The following is a 14,360-nucleotide window of genomic DNA, read 5'->3' as shown; positions in this document are numbered from 1 at the left end:
TCGATGTTGTGTGTTGCGAAGAGCTTGCTTAGGATGTTTAAAGCTGAGCGTCATTAGTCATTATTTTGCTACCAATTTATTACAAAAATAATGAAAAAAAATAAAAACTCTGTTATAATAAAATTGTATTAAAACTCCGATAATGAGTAAAATTTTTGATTTCAAACTTTAAGATAACGTTTTTAATTTTTATTTAATAATTTATGTAATCGTTCATGCATTTCATTTTGAAGAAAAGATATCGAATTTTAAACTCTACCCCCAGTGTGCAATCGATGTTTACCGGTGGGTGCGTTAATGTTGAAGGTTTTCCCCGCTCCAGCCGCATCCAGACCGCAGGTTATCGGGTTTAGCACTCGCCGAACGGAATGCTGGAGTTTACACGCTTGTGCCGGTAAAGTTTGCACATTAACCATGCCGCTGACGACAGGAGGCAAGAAATCGGATAGTCAACCGGCAGACGTGCATAAGAAAATCGATAGTTGTCAGTAGGGACATACCGTAGAACAGGCCAATCAAACCGCCGAGCGCGACTGCACGGTTGCGAATTAGTGGGGCGTGCAGTGGAGTGGGTGAGCAATTTGTTGCGAATGCGAAAAACAAAAAGAGAGAGAAAAAAACCCCGAAAGGTCGACATATGTTACAACATACCAACACGGCTCACCGTGATGCAGTGGCACGAGTTTTCGCTTCCCGGGAAGAACTTTGGCGTGTGTTCAGCCGATGGTGCAACAATTATCCATACTTACTGAACAGATCCATCTCCGTCTTGGCGATGTTACGCACGAACCTTTCGTAGGGCAGCGAGAGCAGCCGTACCGTTACCCGGCCCTCTTCTTCCTCGGTTTCGGCGAAGAAGCTGGAATCGATGGACGGACTCGGATTTAGTGGGCGCTTTCAGGGGTTGCGCTAGACACCATCGCTTACTCCTCTGACTTGTGGATGACGAAGTACTCCGGTTCGACGCATGACGACAGGCAGGAGCATTGCTTGCGTGCCTGTGCAATTTCTACCGAGTGTTCCGTGAGGCAGGTGAGTCCTTCGAACGAGCATATCTGCGTGCTGTCACGGGCTGGCAAAGTATTCGTACAGAAAGAAATGATACAAAATGGCGAGCTCCTTTTTAAAATATTCATCACTTTCGCTCTCTTATTCCTACCGGTCGGTTTCAAAGGTCGTGGCATTAAATGGTGCGTACAGTTGCAAAACTGAAGCTGAGTTATCCAGAAACATTCGATCGAGCAGGTGGAGAAGCTATAATGTCGGTACAGTTGATGTTCTAAGCGAGGATAATTGTTTTCTTTGTAAAATAATTGAAAGGACACGTCAAAGATTGCTTACCATCGTTCACAGTTTCCCACGGAAAGCGACAGTTGCGTCGCCAGATTGGCAGCTCAAGCACGGTGTCCTTATTTTCCATCTCGATCACCCGTACGACAATCTCCTTACGCATACCCCACAGCACGGTTTCACGCAACGACCGATCGACGTACGCATACGGCACGCTAAACTCATCGTGCAGATACAGCTGCACGTCTTCCAGCACGCGAAATCCCAACCAACCCGGGCCAGTCGCTCGGTTGCTGACAAGCCGCGGTCGAGCTGGTGCGGATCTGCCCACAACATTCGCCGCATTAACGCTGAAACATCGTCCAAACTCGGTATCGAGTGGGCGAAAAAAGCGACAGCAATCAAACGATTCCTTCTGCCAGTGACAGTCCGTAAGCAGCTCTTCGCAAGGTACCCGATGGCGACGAACAATTTCGGTGAAGTTCCGCAGCGCGGTACAGTTCACTGCCGAGGTGGCCGTGAGTGAGCCGGTCGGGTGACATTCTTCGCAGGAATAGCAGGTACCACCGTAGAACGCAATGTCAATGATAAGGCTGTCCAGCAAAGGGTCCCGATCGGCACCGAAATGTCTAAAGGCGAAAGAAATAGGCAAATGTTATAGCAATACGGGAAAGAAATGCGTTGCATTATACGTACTGTTCCGTCAACTCTGCAACGGTTTCGCCATTAACCACTTGGCACAGGGTGATTGCTGGGAAGGTTGTGTTCCAATGCAGGCTAGTAAAGTGGTCGAGATGTTTAAAAAGTCGTCAAATTATTAGCAATTGCTATAAAACAGAAGTACTTACTGTGCGGTATCGACGTAAAACGTGAGCGGATTGTGAAGATAATTGCTGAGCAAATTCCACACGGAACCGTACATCATAAAGCTCAAGCCGGACACTACCATGATCCAGTGAATTCTAGAAATAAATAAAACTCCTTGAGGCGTAACGTTCTTTTGGAGGCTTGGTCGTCAATTAAGTAATATGAACATCTAAAAAGCCTCAGCGAACATTAAACTGTGTTTGCTAAGAGTCCTAGTAGTCCAAGGAGTCTTAGTGATCCAAGGAACTTAGTCTACCAAAATATCTTCTCGTCAGCTTTCCAGAGCCTTATCACCCATAATGGCTCGTCTACGAAGAAACTTAGTCATTCAAGAGTGTATAATCATCCTTGGGTCAGTACGTCTACTTAGAGACCTCGTCGACCTTCAGGAGCTTCACATATTATGGAACATGGTCTGTTAGAAGACTTCATCGTCCAAGGATCCTCACCGATTATGGGACTTCGTATGCTAAGAGACTTCATCGTCCATATATCCTCACCGATCACGAGGCTTCGTTTATTTAAAGAACTCGAGGACCAAAGGAATCACGTCGTCTATGTGACATCGTCCTTCAAGGGTCATTGTCGTTCAAAGGGAATCAAGAATCAAGATCATATATTTAGATATCAAGAAATCTAAAAAAATTAACCATCCATGGGGTTTCTTCGACCAACATATGTATCACCAACCAAGCACCATGGATTTCGTGAACTAAGAGACCTCTTCGACTATTTGTGTTTCAACATTTTTGGAGACTCGTCTTCCTAGCGACTTAGAGGTCTCGTAGTTCACGAAGTCTCATCGTCCATTAAACTTCGTCTACTTAGAGACCTCGTCGTTCAAGGAGCCTCACGGACCTCTTCATCCAAGGAACTTTGTTTACCAAAACGGCATCTTCGCCCAAGGGACTTAGTCTTCTATTTATCAGGTTCAAAAAAGTCCTTCCTGGACTTCAAAGCAAAGGCCCTTAAGACTTCCTACGATACTGTTTCAACCATTGCACCTTTGACTCAGCTTTTCACATGTTCCCTACTCACATCTTACCTTCTAAACCACCTTTCAACAGTGCCAGTCTCCTGTTTAACACTTGCTAAACGTTTAATTGACTTCCGGTGAAATATTTTACGGTTTCCGTACTGCCCAAAACCAGTCAGAAGCTTTGGGTGTCTTTTCATTTTTAGCCGGTCAGTTCACTTGTTGCTGTGGGTAACACGTCGGACAGCTGCTGTGAGTGGATACAAACTGTTCAACAAACTTTTCCAAAGGACTGTTAGCTCGAACAATTTTCCTCGTTCTGTTTTGGGGCGATTTTTGTCCAGTTATATTATAATGGAAGTCATTCTTATTCCATAAAAAAAAACTTCCTTAGTAGCACAATGTGTGCGTTCCAGTGGTCGGCAATCAAATGCAGTACATGCACTCCATTGAAGTTCGCTTTCTGGTTTTCATACACCATAACGTTATCAAATTATGTCTCACAAGCGACGAAAAACAAAGTGTACCAGACCACTGTCCCAATTATTAAGACAATAAATCACATCACGGGTCTTCATTTGAGTCGCCTATTGATAAAAAGCTACCGATAAAAAGGGGAAGCGATTTTGGGACACAATCCGTGTCCATGTTTCCAATCAAAATCTATTCAGTAATGTTGTCCTAATTGCTAACAATGTGACGATTTTTCTTGACCATTTGCTTACGACAGAAAGAAGAAAACATAATTAATAATAAGAGATTTTTCGATTTTATTCTCGGTATGATATAAAATTGGATCGGACACATTGAATTTGCGCTGGGAAAGCTCTAATCTACCGCGGTCCTAGACTAAAAATATAAATGTACACGTATCTCAATCAGTATTAAAGCTTAACAATCAAAAATCGAGCAGAAAAAGCCAGAAATCGCGATAAATAATTATTACTTCAAAAGTAATATTCACCCTAATCGTTACGGTTTAAATTTTGAAATCATCCTGTGCTCAAACACTCCTACACGCCTAAAGGTAGGCTATTCGGTGTTTTCTTTTACAAAGTAACGACAAACCGTTACTGTTCGAGGTAAAAGCGATTCCGGGGGGTTATAAATAATGCAAAACAATATTACAGCAATGAAAATGTAACGAACGTACGACCGATAAAAGTCGGCGGGCAAGTAATTAAGCCGTTTGTGTATATAATAACCCACTCGCGAAAATAATGAGTACTTGGAAGTTGGTTCAATTTTTGTGTTTTTTTCCTTTGGTTCCGTTGCTGCGTTTGTGTACTAATTGTAGCTCAAAGAATGTGTCACAATTTTATGTCGAATGGCGAGAAATACAGCTTTCAATAACTTCAGCCTATTAGCAAATGCACAAAAAATAATACGAATAATGTGATGGTTCCGATTCCGCTCATGCTAGATTAAAATCCATTACGACGACATAGAGTGGTATTAAAGAATAAAAGATAGAAATTAGAAAACACTTTTACTGATATTTGCAAAACTAATTTAAATGCAATTCAAAATGCCGCTTTCTAGAGGAAAAAAAACACCGCAAATCAAATAGTGTATGCAAAAGACATTGAGCGCGTAGCTATACAATCTGTTCTTGCAGCATCGTTAGCAGCAGCGAACACGATAAAATGAAGCAACAAAATCTCCCCGGTCAGCACCCGAACCAGCCGGCAAGCAACTCGTTGTATGCAACAGAGCGTTTGCGTGTGCAGTGTGTCTCTCGTCGCCACCTAAAACATGCGCACGGGCCGACCGGATTCGGATCCGGAGTGTGTGTGTGTGTACGGCGTGGCGACCGCCTGCCTTATCGCTGGTCGGTCTGATTATTCTTGGCCGGTCTGTTTGTCGAACCAGTTCGGGAGTTCCTGACACCTATACGCGGGTAGGTGATCCACTCCGTAGTAGGCACCGGGACACGTGCGTTTTGCCAATCCCGGCCCAAAGCAGACTACGCGATGACCCTCGCGGCTTGAACGTGAGCGTGATGTAGTGCTATATCTTTGTGTGCAATCTGTCGCGCGTTGCAAGACTGGTGAATCTTAACGTCGTTTCGGGAAAATTTCGTCGGCGTGTCCGTGTCAACGCGCGAATGATAATTGTGACATTGTTCAAGTGACTTGCCTTCAAAGTTTTCCGTTTCGCCAACCACGATCAAACTGCGTCCATCATCCACGCACCCGTACAGTGTAGCAATCATTTAAACACAATGTTCTCGATGGTGTTCAACCAACAAATCCATCGCCACCTCGAAGACTATGCGTCTGTCCCCGAAAAAAAAATAAAACAAAGTGTTCTAATATCACTGTGCAGCAGCATCAAATTAACTAGTTTTTAATCTAATTCTCACCAGCGAGTGCACACTCACACGGGCAGATGGGAATAGCTTAACGGCGAGTGTTTTAATTGAATTTTTGGAGATCGCTAGTCTCCAAAAGCTTCACACGGTCTAAGCAGCATTACCTTCAGACACCCACACATCCACCACCCCAGACACTGTTTAGAAAATTGATTCTGACGTGTGATGATCCTTGCCTCATCTCTCGGTCCATTTAAAATGTGCACATTAGACGGTCGGCAGAGGAGTGATGGAAGCGGGACGTTAAATCATCAAGGATTATGCTAGACCATTTAAATCAATTAGCGAGATCAAGTAAACGGTTCGCTTGGGCTACCGTTTTGCCGTGTACACCGTGTGTGTGTGTGCGTCGGGTGATGATATGAAGGGGGTGAAACAGAAGCGTATGTGAAGCATAAATTTGCATACATCCCGGGCACTTGTCAACCGGATTTATTAGTTAATGTTTTTAGTTAAAATAGTTAGATGAATCGTTTTAGATAGCTTTCCTGGTATTAGACGATACGGACGATGTTTTATTGTAGACTGCGCTGTGCTAAGTAGACAATTATTGCAATTATTTGAATATTTTTATAGCAAAGCATGCCATAATTAGTAACCACGGTTTAATGCACATAATTACTTAGTTCGAATTTTTTATTGCAGTTTCGTCTAGCGTTCAGCTATAATTAATTGATTTATGACTCCGTAACACTTGGATCCAACAATAATTAATTGTTTAAGCTTGAATAGGTTTATCAGGTCAGAAAAAGTGCTAATAGTAGAGGAAAAATATTTTATTTACAGGGTTTTACGAGTCAAAATAGCTAGGACACTGTTCAGGATGAAGTGAAACTTGCTGCAGACGTTCTCGCTACTTTTCACAGTCTAGCACCGTCGTGTGGCAATCCAATATTCTGACGGGTTTCAGAAGTATTTGATATCCAACCCACCAGAGCATGACAAGACTTATAGTGAGGACTGTATCACTAGAGCTCCCTAAGAAGTGTTCTGTGTTTTTCCCTCAATAACGTGGCTAAGAGGAAAACTTCGTCAATCCTGGACTGCGTATTTGTTTTCAGACTCCGATTCAGTGTCTTCTGTCTACTGTTGAAGTCATCTTAGTCTAGGCCCTAAAAAGACTTTAGCAGGCTGGAGTTGTCTGGTATCAATCTCATAACATGATCATCCCACCTGAGGAGCTTAGTAAGTCTAATTCACCCTACAATGGTGAGATCACCGTTCTGTTTTAGACGAGGTCCATATCTCAGAGGCCTATGCATTGTATGTGAGTACTGGGGCTATAAATGTTCTATACAGACGCCGTATTGTCCGTCAAGATTCAAGAGCCGGTTGTTGGATCATTGACCACAGCTAGTTGATTTTTTTTAGTGACTTCACACGTGTGATCATCTATCTGTACGTCACCAGGGTTTTTGCAAGCAGGACCACTGTTCGTTTGGTTTAGGGCTCATTAATCACCGTCCCGACCTGAGACTCTGTTGCACTTTTTCGCCATCCTGGAACAAGAAAATGTGGTAGAAGTACAAACCAATGCTTCCAAGAAGTTTCTTTTAACCTAAGCAAAACCCACGTCCTTAAAACCAAAACAAAACATTGAAGAATGTGTAGCCTTTCAGGTTACCAGCTCAGTTTTTTGGTCGTCTGTTTTCTCTTTCCCTTCACCACATAACACATGGAAGGGCGTTTGTAACAAAACAATGTGCAATCCGTTCCTTTTCAACCTTGTTTTTCTCAGCGAAAATTCAAATTCTTTCCCTCAAAACCGACCGTTAGAAGCAAACCAAAAAAAAAATCTCCCTTTTTTCCTGTTTCAACAAAACCTTTCCTGCTCAAATCTCGAATAGTTTGGAACTGCTGGTGTATGAAATAAGTAAAACAAAAAAAAGCCGAAGGATAAAATGAATTCCACCGCAAATTACCTTCACCGCGCCGTCAACAATACATTACGAAAGATGACTCGTTCGGCAGCGGATAAGGTTACGGGCGGCATAATTTAAGTTTCCCGGGAGGTTTCCGATTTCCTTCCAGCAGGCCACAGAAACTGGCCGAAAAATTGTTGCAGAAGAAATTTGATTCGCGGTGCAAAAGTTATCGCAAGGATGTGTGTGGAAGCATATCGTGAACAGGGGAAAAGATTATTTTTTCGCGTGTATTTCTGTATGAAATAGTTTAATGTTTCACCTTGCACTCCAGGGCGACTGTTCAGGGTACAATTCATGATTCAGGGTGTTCGACAGCGAACGTTGCCCTCGTTTCTCCGAATAAGGAACACAAATAGGAATTCACTTGCTTGTTACAAGTGGAAAGCATTCTGTCGATCGGCATAATAAGAGCTCGTTACTTACAGCTTCTCACGGAGCTTCCGGACGGTACTAAGGACGGCAATAAAACAAAGGGCAGATGATAGCATCCTTGCAGTTCCAGTAGTTCCAGCCTAGAATATTGTCCAGAATTTACGCAATCATGAAAGCAATCAATATTCAAATGAACGGCACAAAACGTAAGCGTAGCAATCATTCAGTTGCTTCACTCCGAAGACGAAATAGGAACCCGAAAAACAAACCTCCCGTGATGAGTGCGCCTAAGAACGGTCGGTGTTTTTATTTTTCGGGAGATGAACCAGTTTCGATGCTTCATATTCATCATCAGTTGACAGCTAGAGATGTACGAGGAATAGTTATTAGGGAGCATCCTTCATCATCGGTTTTATTAATGGATTCCTCCTCCAGTCTGTTGGATATTATTTTGTTGTCGACTTGCTCTAGCTCTCTCTCTTCCTCTCGCTCAACTCAAGTCTGGTGGTTCGGGACACCAAGACAAAATTTGACAAAAATTGGAGCGCTCTAATCTGCTCGAGTGCTCGTGGCTGTTGTTTTCTTGTGGACACTAGCAAATAATTAATTTACAGCCCACGTACTAATCATGGTAATAAAGGAAACCGTCACCAGAACCATTTTGAACCGTTCGCCTTCGCACGATGAGCCATTCCTGCCACAGTTTGCTCTCCGTACGCTGCCTGATTGCATCGATGCACCACGGTCATCATCACAGGCATCGTCGTCGGGCTTATAATTATATCGGTATTGGGTTTGATGAGCTCATAGCACCCGGCGGCTGGATGTAAGCAGTTCATCCGTGCTTAGCTTCACTGCCTTTCATTACCCTCTGTTTACACATTCTTGCAGAAGCGCTGCATTCTTTCTTCATTTGCTAATGGAATTCGAATCAACCCGTTCGCTTAACGGGGTCGGGACACCTAGATAAGGCGTAGACGATTGTCCCATTGTCCAGGGCAACCAGCATGACTCGATGACTGGGATGCGTTGATCCGCGTTGTTGACACGTTGCTATTTATTTTAGTCACCACAGTGGCTTTGTTTTATCAAGCACTTGCTTGCTGTTTTATAATTCGTTTAAAAAAACTTTGTGTTGGCATTGGCTTCTCTCTTTTTAATATGACGTTTGCTTCTCAATAAAAGCTTTTAAATTTTAATCAGAATAAGGGTAGGAAGTTTTTTTTAAATGGATGTTGCATTTTAAGAGAAATAAAGTCAATATAAAAATTCAAAATTCTCCACTCAAATGGAGGCGCCTGGTTATTGACTAAATTTGTTAGAGTAAGATCCTTTAAAATTGAAAATTAAATATGATAAAAACATTTGCTATACAAAATTCAAAAAGTACTTCTTTTTGAAATTCAAACCACTTCTCAAATCCAACTGCATAAGTAAAAAAATATATTTCTGAAAAGGTAACAACATTCATGGAGGCGCCTGGTGGCTCATAGATTTAAAATTTATGTCAATATTTGAAATATTTGACTTCAGTTCATTTCATTAAATTTTAATTAAAATTACTCATTTAGTGGAATCATTTTCTTGCCGTACATGAACACATAAATAGCATCCGTGGCAAATCAAATCATCATCCGAACCTAATGAAGCAGAATGGTGGACGTTCTGATTGATTGTTTATGAGGTTTATTTTACATCCGACGATGATAAAACGACGTGGTGAATTGAATTCTAGCGATTAAGCCAGTGTTGAAAGCAGGCTCATCAATGTGCACTCACCATTCAGTGCACTAGATCCATCGGAAGATAGCACAGCGATCACAGGGAAGAAAGCACCATGATATCCTACAGCTACTACGACCAGCTGAGCCAGAATTTACGTGCCCCTGGACAATGGGCTATCAGTTCCAACCGTACCGTGCAGCGGCTTCTGTCGCAGCGCAAACCACCGATCAGCCCAACTCAACCGGCGGCGGACAAAGATGCGGAAGGATACATAAATCTGACGTTCGGCGTGGACACGAACTTGAGCGTCGCGTTCAACGTGAGCTTAAACGTAACGGTGGGTGAGGTAGAACCGGGCAGCACCGGGCTCGTCGATGATGGTACGAACGGGACGTTACCGTTCGCGATGCGGGAAACGCTGTGGATCGTCATACCGATAAGCGTCATCTATTCCACCATCTTCGTAATCGGTGTGCTTGGTAACGTCATCACCTGCATTGTTATATCGCGCAATAGGTCCATGCATACCGCCACCAATTATTACCTTTTCAGCTTAGCCATTTCGGATCTATTGCTGCTGATAACAGGTCGGTATAACACGGTATCAAGCGTGAAGGGTGTGGGACAGGATCTAGATATAGTGTGTGTGCATATCAATTTCTCGGAACAGGCGTACCGCAGGATATCTACAGCGTATGGTACAGATTTCCCTATCCCTTCGGGAACACGGTCTGTAAGATGGCAAGCTTCGCGTCGGAATCGTTCGCCAACGCGACGGTGCTTACAATAACGGCCTTCACCGTAGAAAGGTGAGAGGACACAGGTTGGGTTAAAATGTTTCCCGGTAGTAACATTGTTCCGCCATTTTTAATTCCACGTGGTCCACAGGTACGTCGCCATTTGTAAACCCTTTCTGTCACACACGATGTCCAAATTGTCGCGTGCCGTCCGGTTTGTGATAACTATTTGGTTGATCGCTTTCGGTCTAGCCATACCGCAGGTATTCTATTGGATCAGATCCTTAATGGGATTTTACGACGTTTTTCAAATTTCTTTCCTTTTTTTATACTTTCGCCATCATTCCACAGGCTCTTTCGATGCAAATTGACACAGAGTTTCGTACGTGTACGGTGCGTCAGGAGCAAACAAAGCATGTGTTCTTCATCTCCACCGTGCTGGTGTTTGTGTGTCCTATGAGCGTGATAACAGTACTGTACATTCTCATCTGGTTGCAGTTACGTCGGTCTAAGTTTGTCCGTTGTGGGTCGATTCGAAGCTCGAGTGTGCGGCTCAAGGTACTGATATTTATAGGCGGTTAAGTAGTGGACGTAGTACCTGTCAAGGAACAAGAAGCTTCAATATAAATATTGTCGGACTCTCGGACGATTCGTGTTGGAATCTGTGGATATCCCATGGAGGTGTCTACACACTTTCAACTTTAAGTTACAAGTGTCAAATTTTGCCTTCAAGCGATCAGAGAGCATGAAGCATCTTGATAAGCATTTTTTGTTCTCCCAACAGCGCAGTATCATCAAGCGAAGTTCCCAACGTACGGTCGTCACCCTGCAGTGCGATCAAAACGATTCACCATTGCATCACTACAGTGAGAGTGTGCTCTCGAGCTCTCTGCAGCACCCGAGACTCTCCGAAACTCTCCCACTACCAACGTCACCCTTTGTGCACTACGCCAAAAGTTGCCCAGCTAGCCCGGTGCGCCGGCATCGCCGATCGGACGAAATGGCCCGGGAGTCGGCACTGTCCCTCGTCAGACCTTCGCAGCCACTGCTGCACCAGCATCACAGACGCATGCAAAGTTTGGTGCAGTCACGATATTGTGCAACCGGTGGCAGCTCTTCGGTAGCGGCGCTTCGTAGCGGTAGCAGTACGTCAAGTGTTGCGGGTGGTCACCCTGTGCTGGAACAGCAGCTCTCCGGCGCCTCGGAGGATGGGCGAATAAATTATTCGACACGGGCGCAGTACAACAGCACGCGACATGTGGTGAAAATGTTGGGTAAGTTTGGTGAACGTCCTGAAAAGTTCTATGAAGTCAGAAAGGAGTCCTCATCCTCTTGGTGTCTGAAGGCTTGTCTAATATCCTCCAAGTGTAATATCTTAGTCTTAATCTTGATCAACGAAAGCATCATTGTTCTTTCTACTGATTGGAAGTGGTCCTATGAAATCAGAAAGGAGTCCTCATCCTCTTGGCTTCTAGAGGCTTGTCTATCACCCTTCAAGTGTAATATCTCAGTCGTAACTTCATCATCAAATGCATCAACGTTCTTTCTACTAATAGATATCCCTCGCAGAAAGAGTCCTGATGCGAAATATTTGTAGTAGAGCATGTAAAATTTCTGATAGGCTAATACTCAACTCAAGCTCATTGAACTCATTGTAGAAATGCCGAATAGAATTATGAGCAAAACCCCCTACACCACCCTCGGGATATAAAATGGTGCATGTATCCAAATTGTTATACAATAAATTATTCACAAGATAATTGCTTCATCAATAATTCATCTCAGCAACCTCAAAACCTGAAGAGTTATTAGTGTTGTGTCAGTACTGGATGCATTTTTGATGGATCCTCTTTATAAAACCTATGCCTATGCAGCTCGGTGATATTGGTGGAGAGTAGTTTCCAAAACAAACAAAAAAACCTCACCGTAACCTCTTCCTTTACAGTGGCAGTCGTCATAGCGTTTTTCCTCTGCTGGGCACCATTCCACGCGCAGCGGCTTATGGCAGTGTACGCAAACGACCACAACGAGAACGCTAACATACGGACCGCGTTCGAAATACTAACGTACGTATCCGGCATTTTCTACTACATCTCGACCTGCATCAATCCGGTACTGTACAACATCATGAGTCACAAGTTTCGCGAAGCATTCAAAGTAAGTAGCCTCAAACTAGCTTTCTTGGTCAGCTGGTTTCTTTGACCAGAATTCCTTAAATTACTTCTCGACGGTCCGGTTGCGGTTAGCGCTCGGAAACCTGCCCAAAAGGGGGTAGAAAAAAGTTTTCACAAACTCGCACCAAAATAGCTCGAAACTCCGGGGTTTAGGCCTAGTTTCGGGTTGCGGTAAAACCTCCCACTAGCATGGAAATAGCCCCGACTTACTGCTAACTGAGCTTAAATTTAAATATCCAAATGCCTAGCCAACAATCAATCCACAACCGCCCAATCTGGTCGGCTGTTGTTTCGGACAGATTTTTATGAACATTTCGAAACCTCCCCTCCCCCCATTTGGCGTGGGCAAATTATTTTTAACGAACACGTCTGCAAAAACCCACTAAATAAGCACCCATATTCTAGGAATGTATCAAATACATGTAAATTCAAATAAGCTCCCACTCGTTACGGGTCGGGAGTGTGGTTTGGCTCGGCCAGTTCACCGGACCGGACCGAGACCGAGGCGAAGAAGTCTCGACCGAACAGCCTGCCAGTGTCCATCAGTGTGCGTCTTCATCAGTGTGCCAGCAATTCCAGAATCCAGGATACGGGGACCCCGAAAATGGGATATCGATCCGACAAGCCCCATGCGGTGGAACAACCGATCGTTGGATCAGTAGGTGTTACCTGTAGCCAAAGCCACAGCACTAGAAGCAGAAGCACCAGCAGACGTATCGACTAGCGATGGACGGTTAGATGGACCCCTTCGAACGTACTAGGCCCCAACCGCAAACGTAACGGGTAGACATTTCCGTGTGGATGTGGCGATAACGAGCGTTGGGCCGTATTCGGACAGCACACGATTTATGCTTCACCGGGCGGAAAGCAGTTGAAACCGTTTGGCCAAACGTGGACATAATCGGTCGACATCAGCAAGGTATTCAATTCCGGTTCTCGGGGTGGGCTGGAGAACGGTTCCCACGACAGGACGTCTGCTTCCTTCGCGGCTATAATACACATCCTGTTGGCAGCAAGCCGGTTTTGACCTTTCCTTCCATATGTGGCGTTAAAAGAGAACGCTTGACGCCGACACTTGCAGCTAGTGTTTAGGTGGGGGCTTCCTTCAAAGTCTTCGGCAAGGATACGGCTTCGCTTCAGTGAAAAATGCTTAACGGTGAAAGCTTGCAAGGTGAAGCTTGTGAGCTTTTCTTTCCTTGAACACTGGACACACATGGAGAAGGTCCGAAGCTTTCAAAAGCTTTCAATGGCAGCAAAGCTTTGACGGTGCGAATAGATAACTGCAATGAGAAAATAAGCTTTAGAAAATAAGCTGTATCTTATACATCGAAAATATATAAAGCACATTCATTAAGGCAGATGCTTTAGGTGACATTAAATAAAAAGCTTTGTGCACAAAATAAAAGGATATAATTGAATGGTTGATGCTTTAAGCCTAAATCGATGTATTTATAAATGTTTTAACATCCTTTTTTCTTTCTTAAACTTATCTTAACGTAACTAAAATATAAATGTAATTCGAACTAAAACAAAAGTAAAATTTAAACAAATTTAAAAGAAACAAAAACACATTAAAATGTTAAAATTTTTGTACAACGTTCCATAATTGATTTACACATCTGAAGTATTTTAGCACAAACCGTCGACAGTAGAGCAAGATATGGTTGTTGTACTATTAAAAAAAAACAAACACACAGAATGTTGTTTCTAGTTATGTTGCGATGTATAACGTATGTGTATGAAAGATGGAAGAAATAAAATGGAGAAATTTATAAATGTGTGCAACGGTAGCGCGAACTAGTTAAATGTCCAGTCGTTAAATGTTGAAAGTGGAATCGTAAAGTTTATACAAACAAAATTTAAATGTTATGTAGTTTTACCAACTGGCTTTGCTTACAGCAAATAAACAGAAATCGTATA

The 14,360-nt window shown here is 43.4% G+C and overlaps 2 protein-coding genes across 2 annotated transcripts; one reads left to right on the top strand and one right to left on the bottom strand.

Moving 5' to 3' along the window:
* Positions 1-408: 408 nt before the first annotated feature.
* Positions 409-3,254, bottom strand: LOC118508130 (sodium channel protein Nach-like). The gene is made up of 8 exons (XM_036048051.1): positions 3,203-3,254; positions 2,139-2,252; positions 1,987-2,067; positions 1,342-1,919; positions 1,160-1,279; positions 928-1,072; positions 750-859; positions 409-533 (listed from the first exon to the last, which is right to left on the bottom strand). The coding sequence occupies exons 2-8, from the start codon at positions 2,237-2,239 to the stop codon at positions 409-411; spliced, it is 1,260 nt and encodes a 419-aa protein (XP_035903944.1). The 5' UTR covers positions 2,240-2,252; positions 3,203-3,254.
* Positions 3,255-4,386: 1,132 nt separating this feature from the next.
* On the top strand, positions 4,387-14,319 carry LOC118504939 (pyrokinin-1 receptor-like). The gene is made up of 8 exons (XM_036040038.1): positions 4,387-5,033; positions 9,376-10,116; positions 10,200-10,338; positions 10,418-10,529; positions 10,618-10,824; positions 11,051-11,540; positions 12,212-12,423; positions 12,846-14,319. The coding sequence occupies exons 2-8, from the start codon at positions 9,642-9,644 to the stop codon at positions 12,864-12,866; spliced, it is 1,656 nt and encodes a 551-aa protein (XP_035895931.1). The 5' UTR covers positions 4,387-5,033; positions 9,376-9,641; the 3' UTR covers positions 12,867-14,319.
* Positions 14,320-14,360: the final 41 nt, after the last annotated feature.

Source organism: Anopheles stephensi, chromosome X, assembly GCF_013141755.1.
Source record: "Anopheles stephensi strain Indian chromosome X, UCI_ANSTEP_V1.0, whole genome shotgun sequence".
Taxonomy (NCBI): domain Eukaryota; kingdom Metazoa; phylum Arthropoda; class Insecta; order Diptera; family Culicidae; genus Anopheles; species Anopheles stephensi.
This window is presented reverse-complemented; position numbering and strand designations above follow the sequence as displayed.

Bases quoted from the DNA above. Each gene is read 5' to 3' on its own strand.
- LOC118508130 (XM_036048051.1), bottom strand. From the start codon at position 2,239: ATGGTAGTGTCCGGCTTGAGCTTTATGATGTACGGTTCCGTGTGGAAT. The intron at 1,073-1,159 runs GTAGGAATAAGA...ATACTTTGCCAG, and splicing joins ACGACCTTTGAAACCGACCG to CCCGTGACAGCACGCAGATA. The intron at 860-927 runs GTAAGCGATGGT...CATCGATTCCAG, and splicing joins GTCATCCACAAGTCAGAGGA to CTTCTTCGCCGAAACCGAGG.
- LOC118504939 (XM_036040038.1), top strand. From the start codon at position 9,642: ATGATATCCTACAGCTACTACGACCAGCTGAGCCAGAATTTACGTGCC. The intron at 11,541-12,211 runs GTAAGTTTGGTG...CTTCCTTTACAG, and splicing joins ACATGTGGTGAAAATGTTGG to TGGCAGTCGTCATAGCGTTT. The intron at 12,424-12,845 runs GTAAGTAGCCTC...CCCATATTCTAG, and splicing joins AGTTTCGCGAAGCATTCAAA to GAATGTATCAAATACATGTA.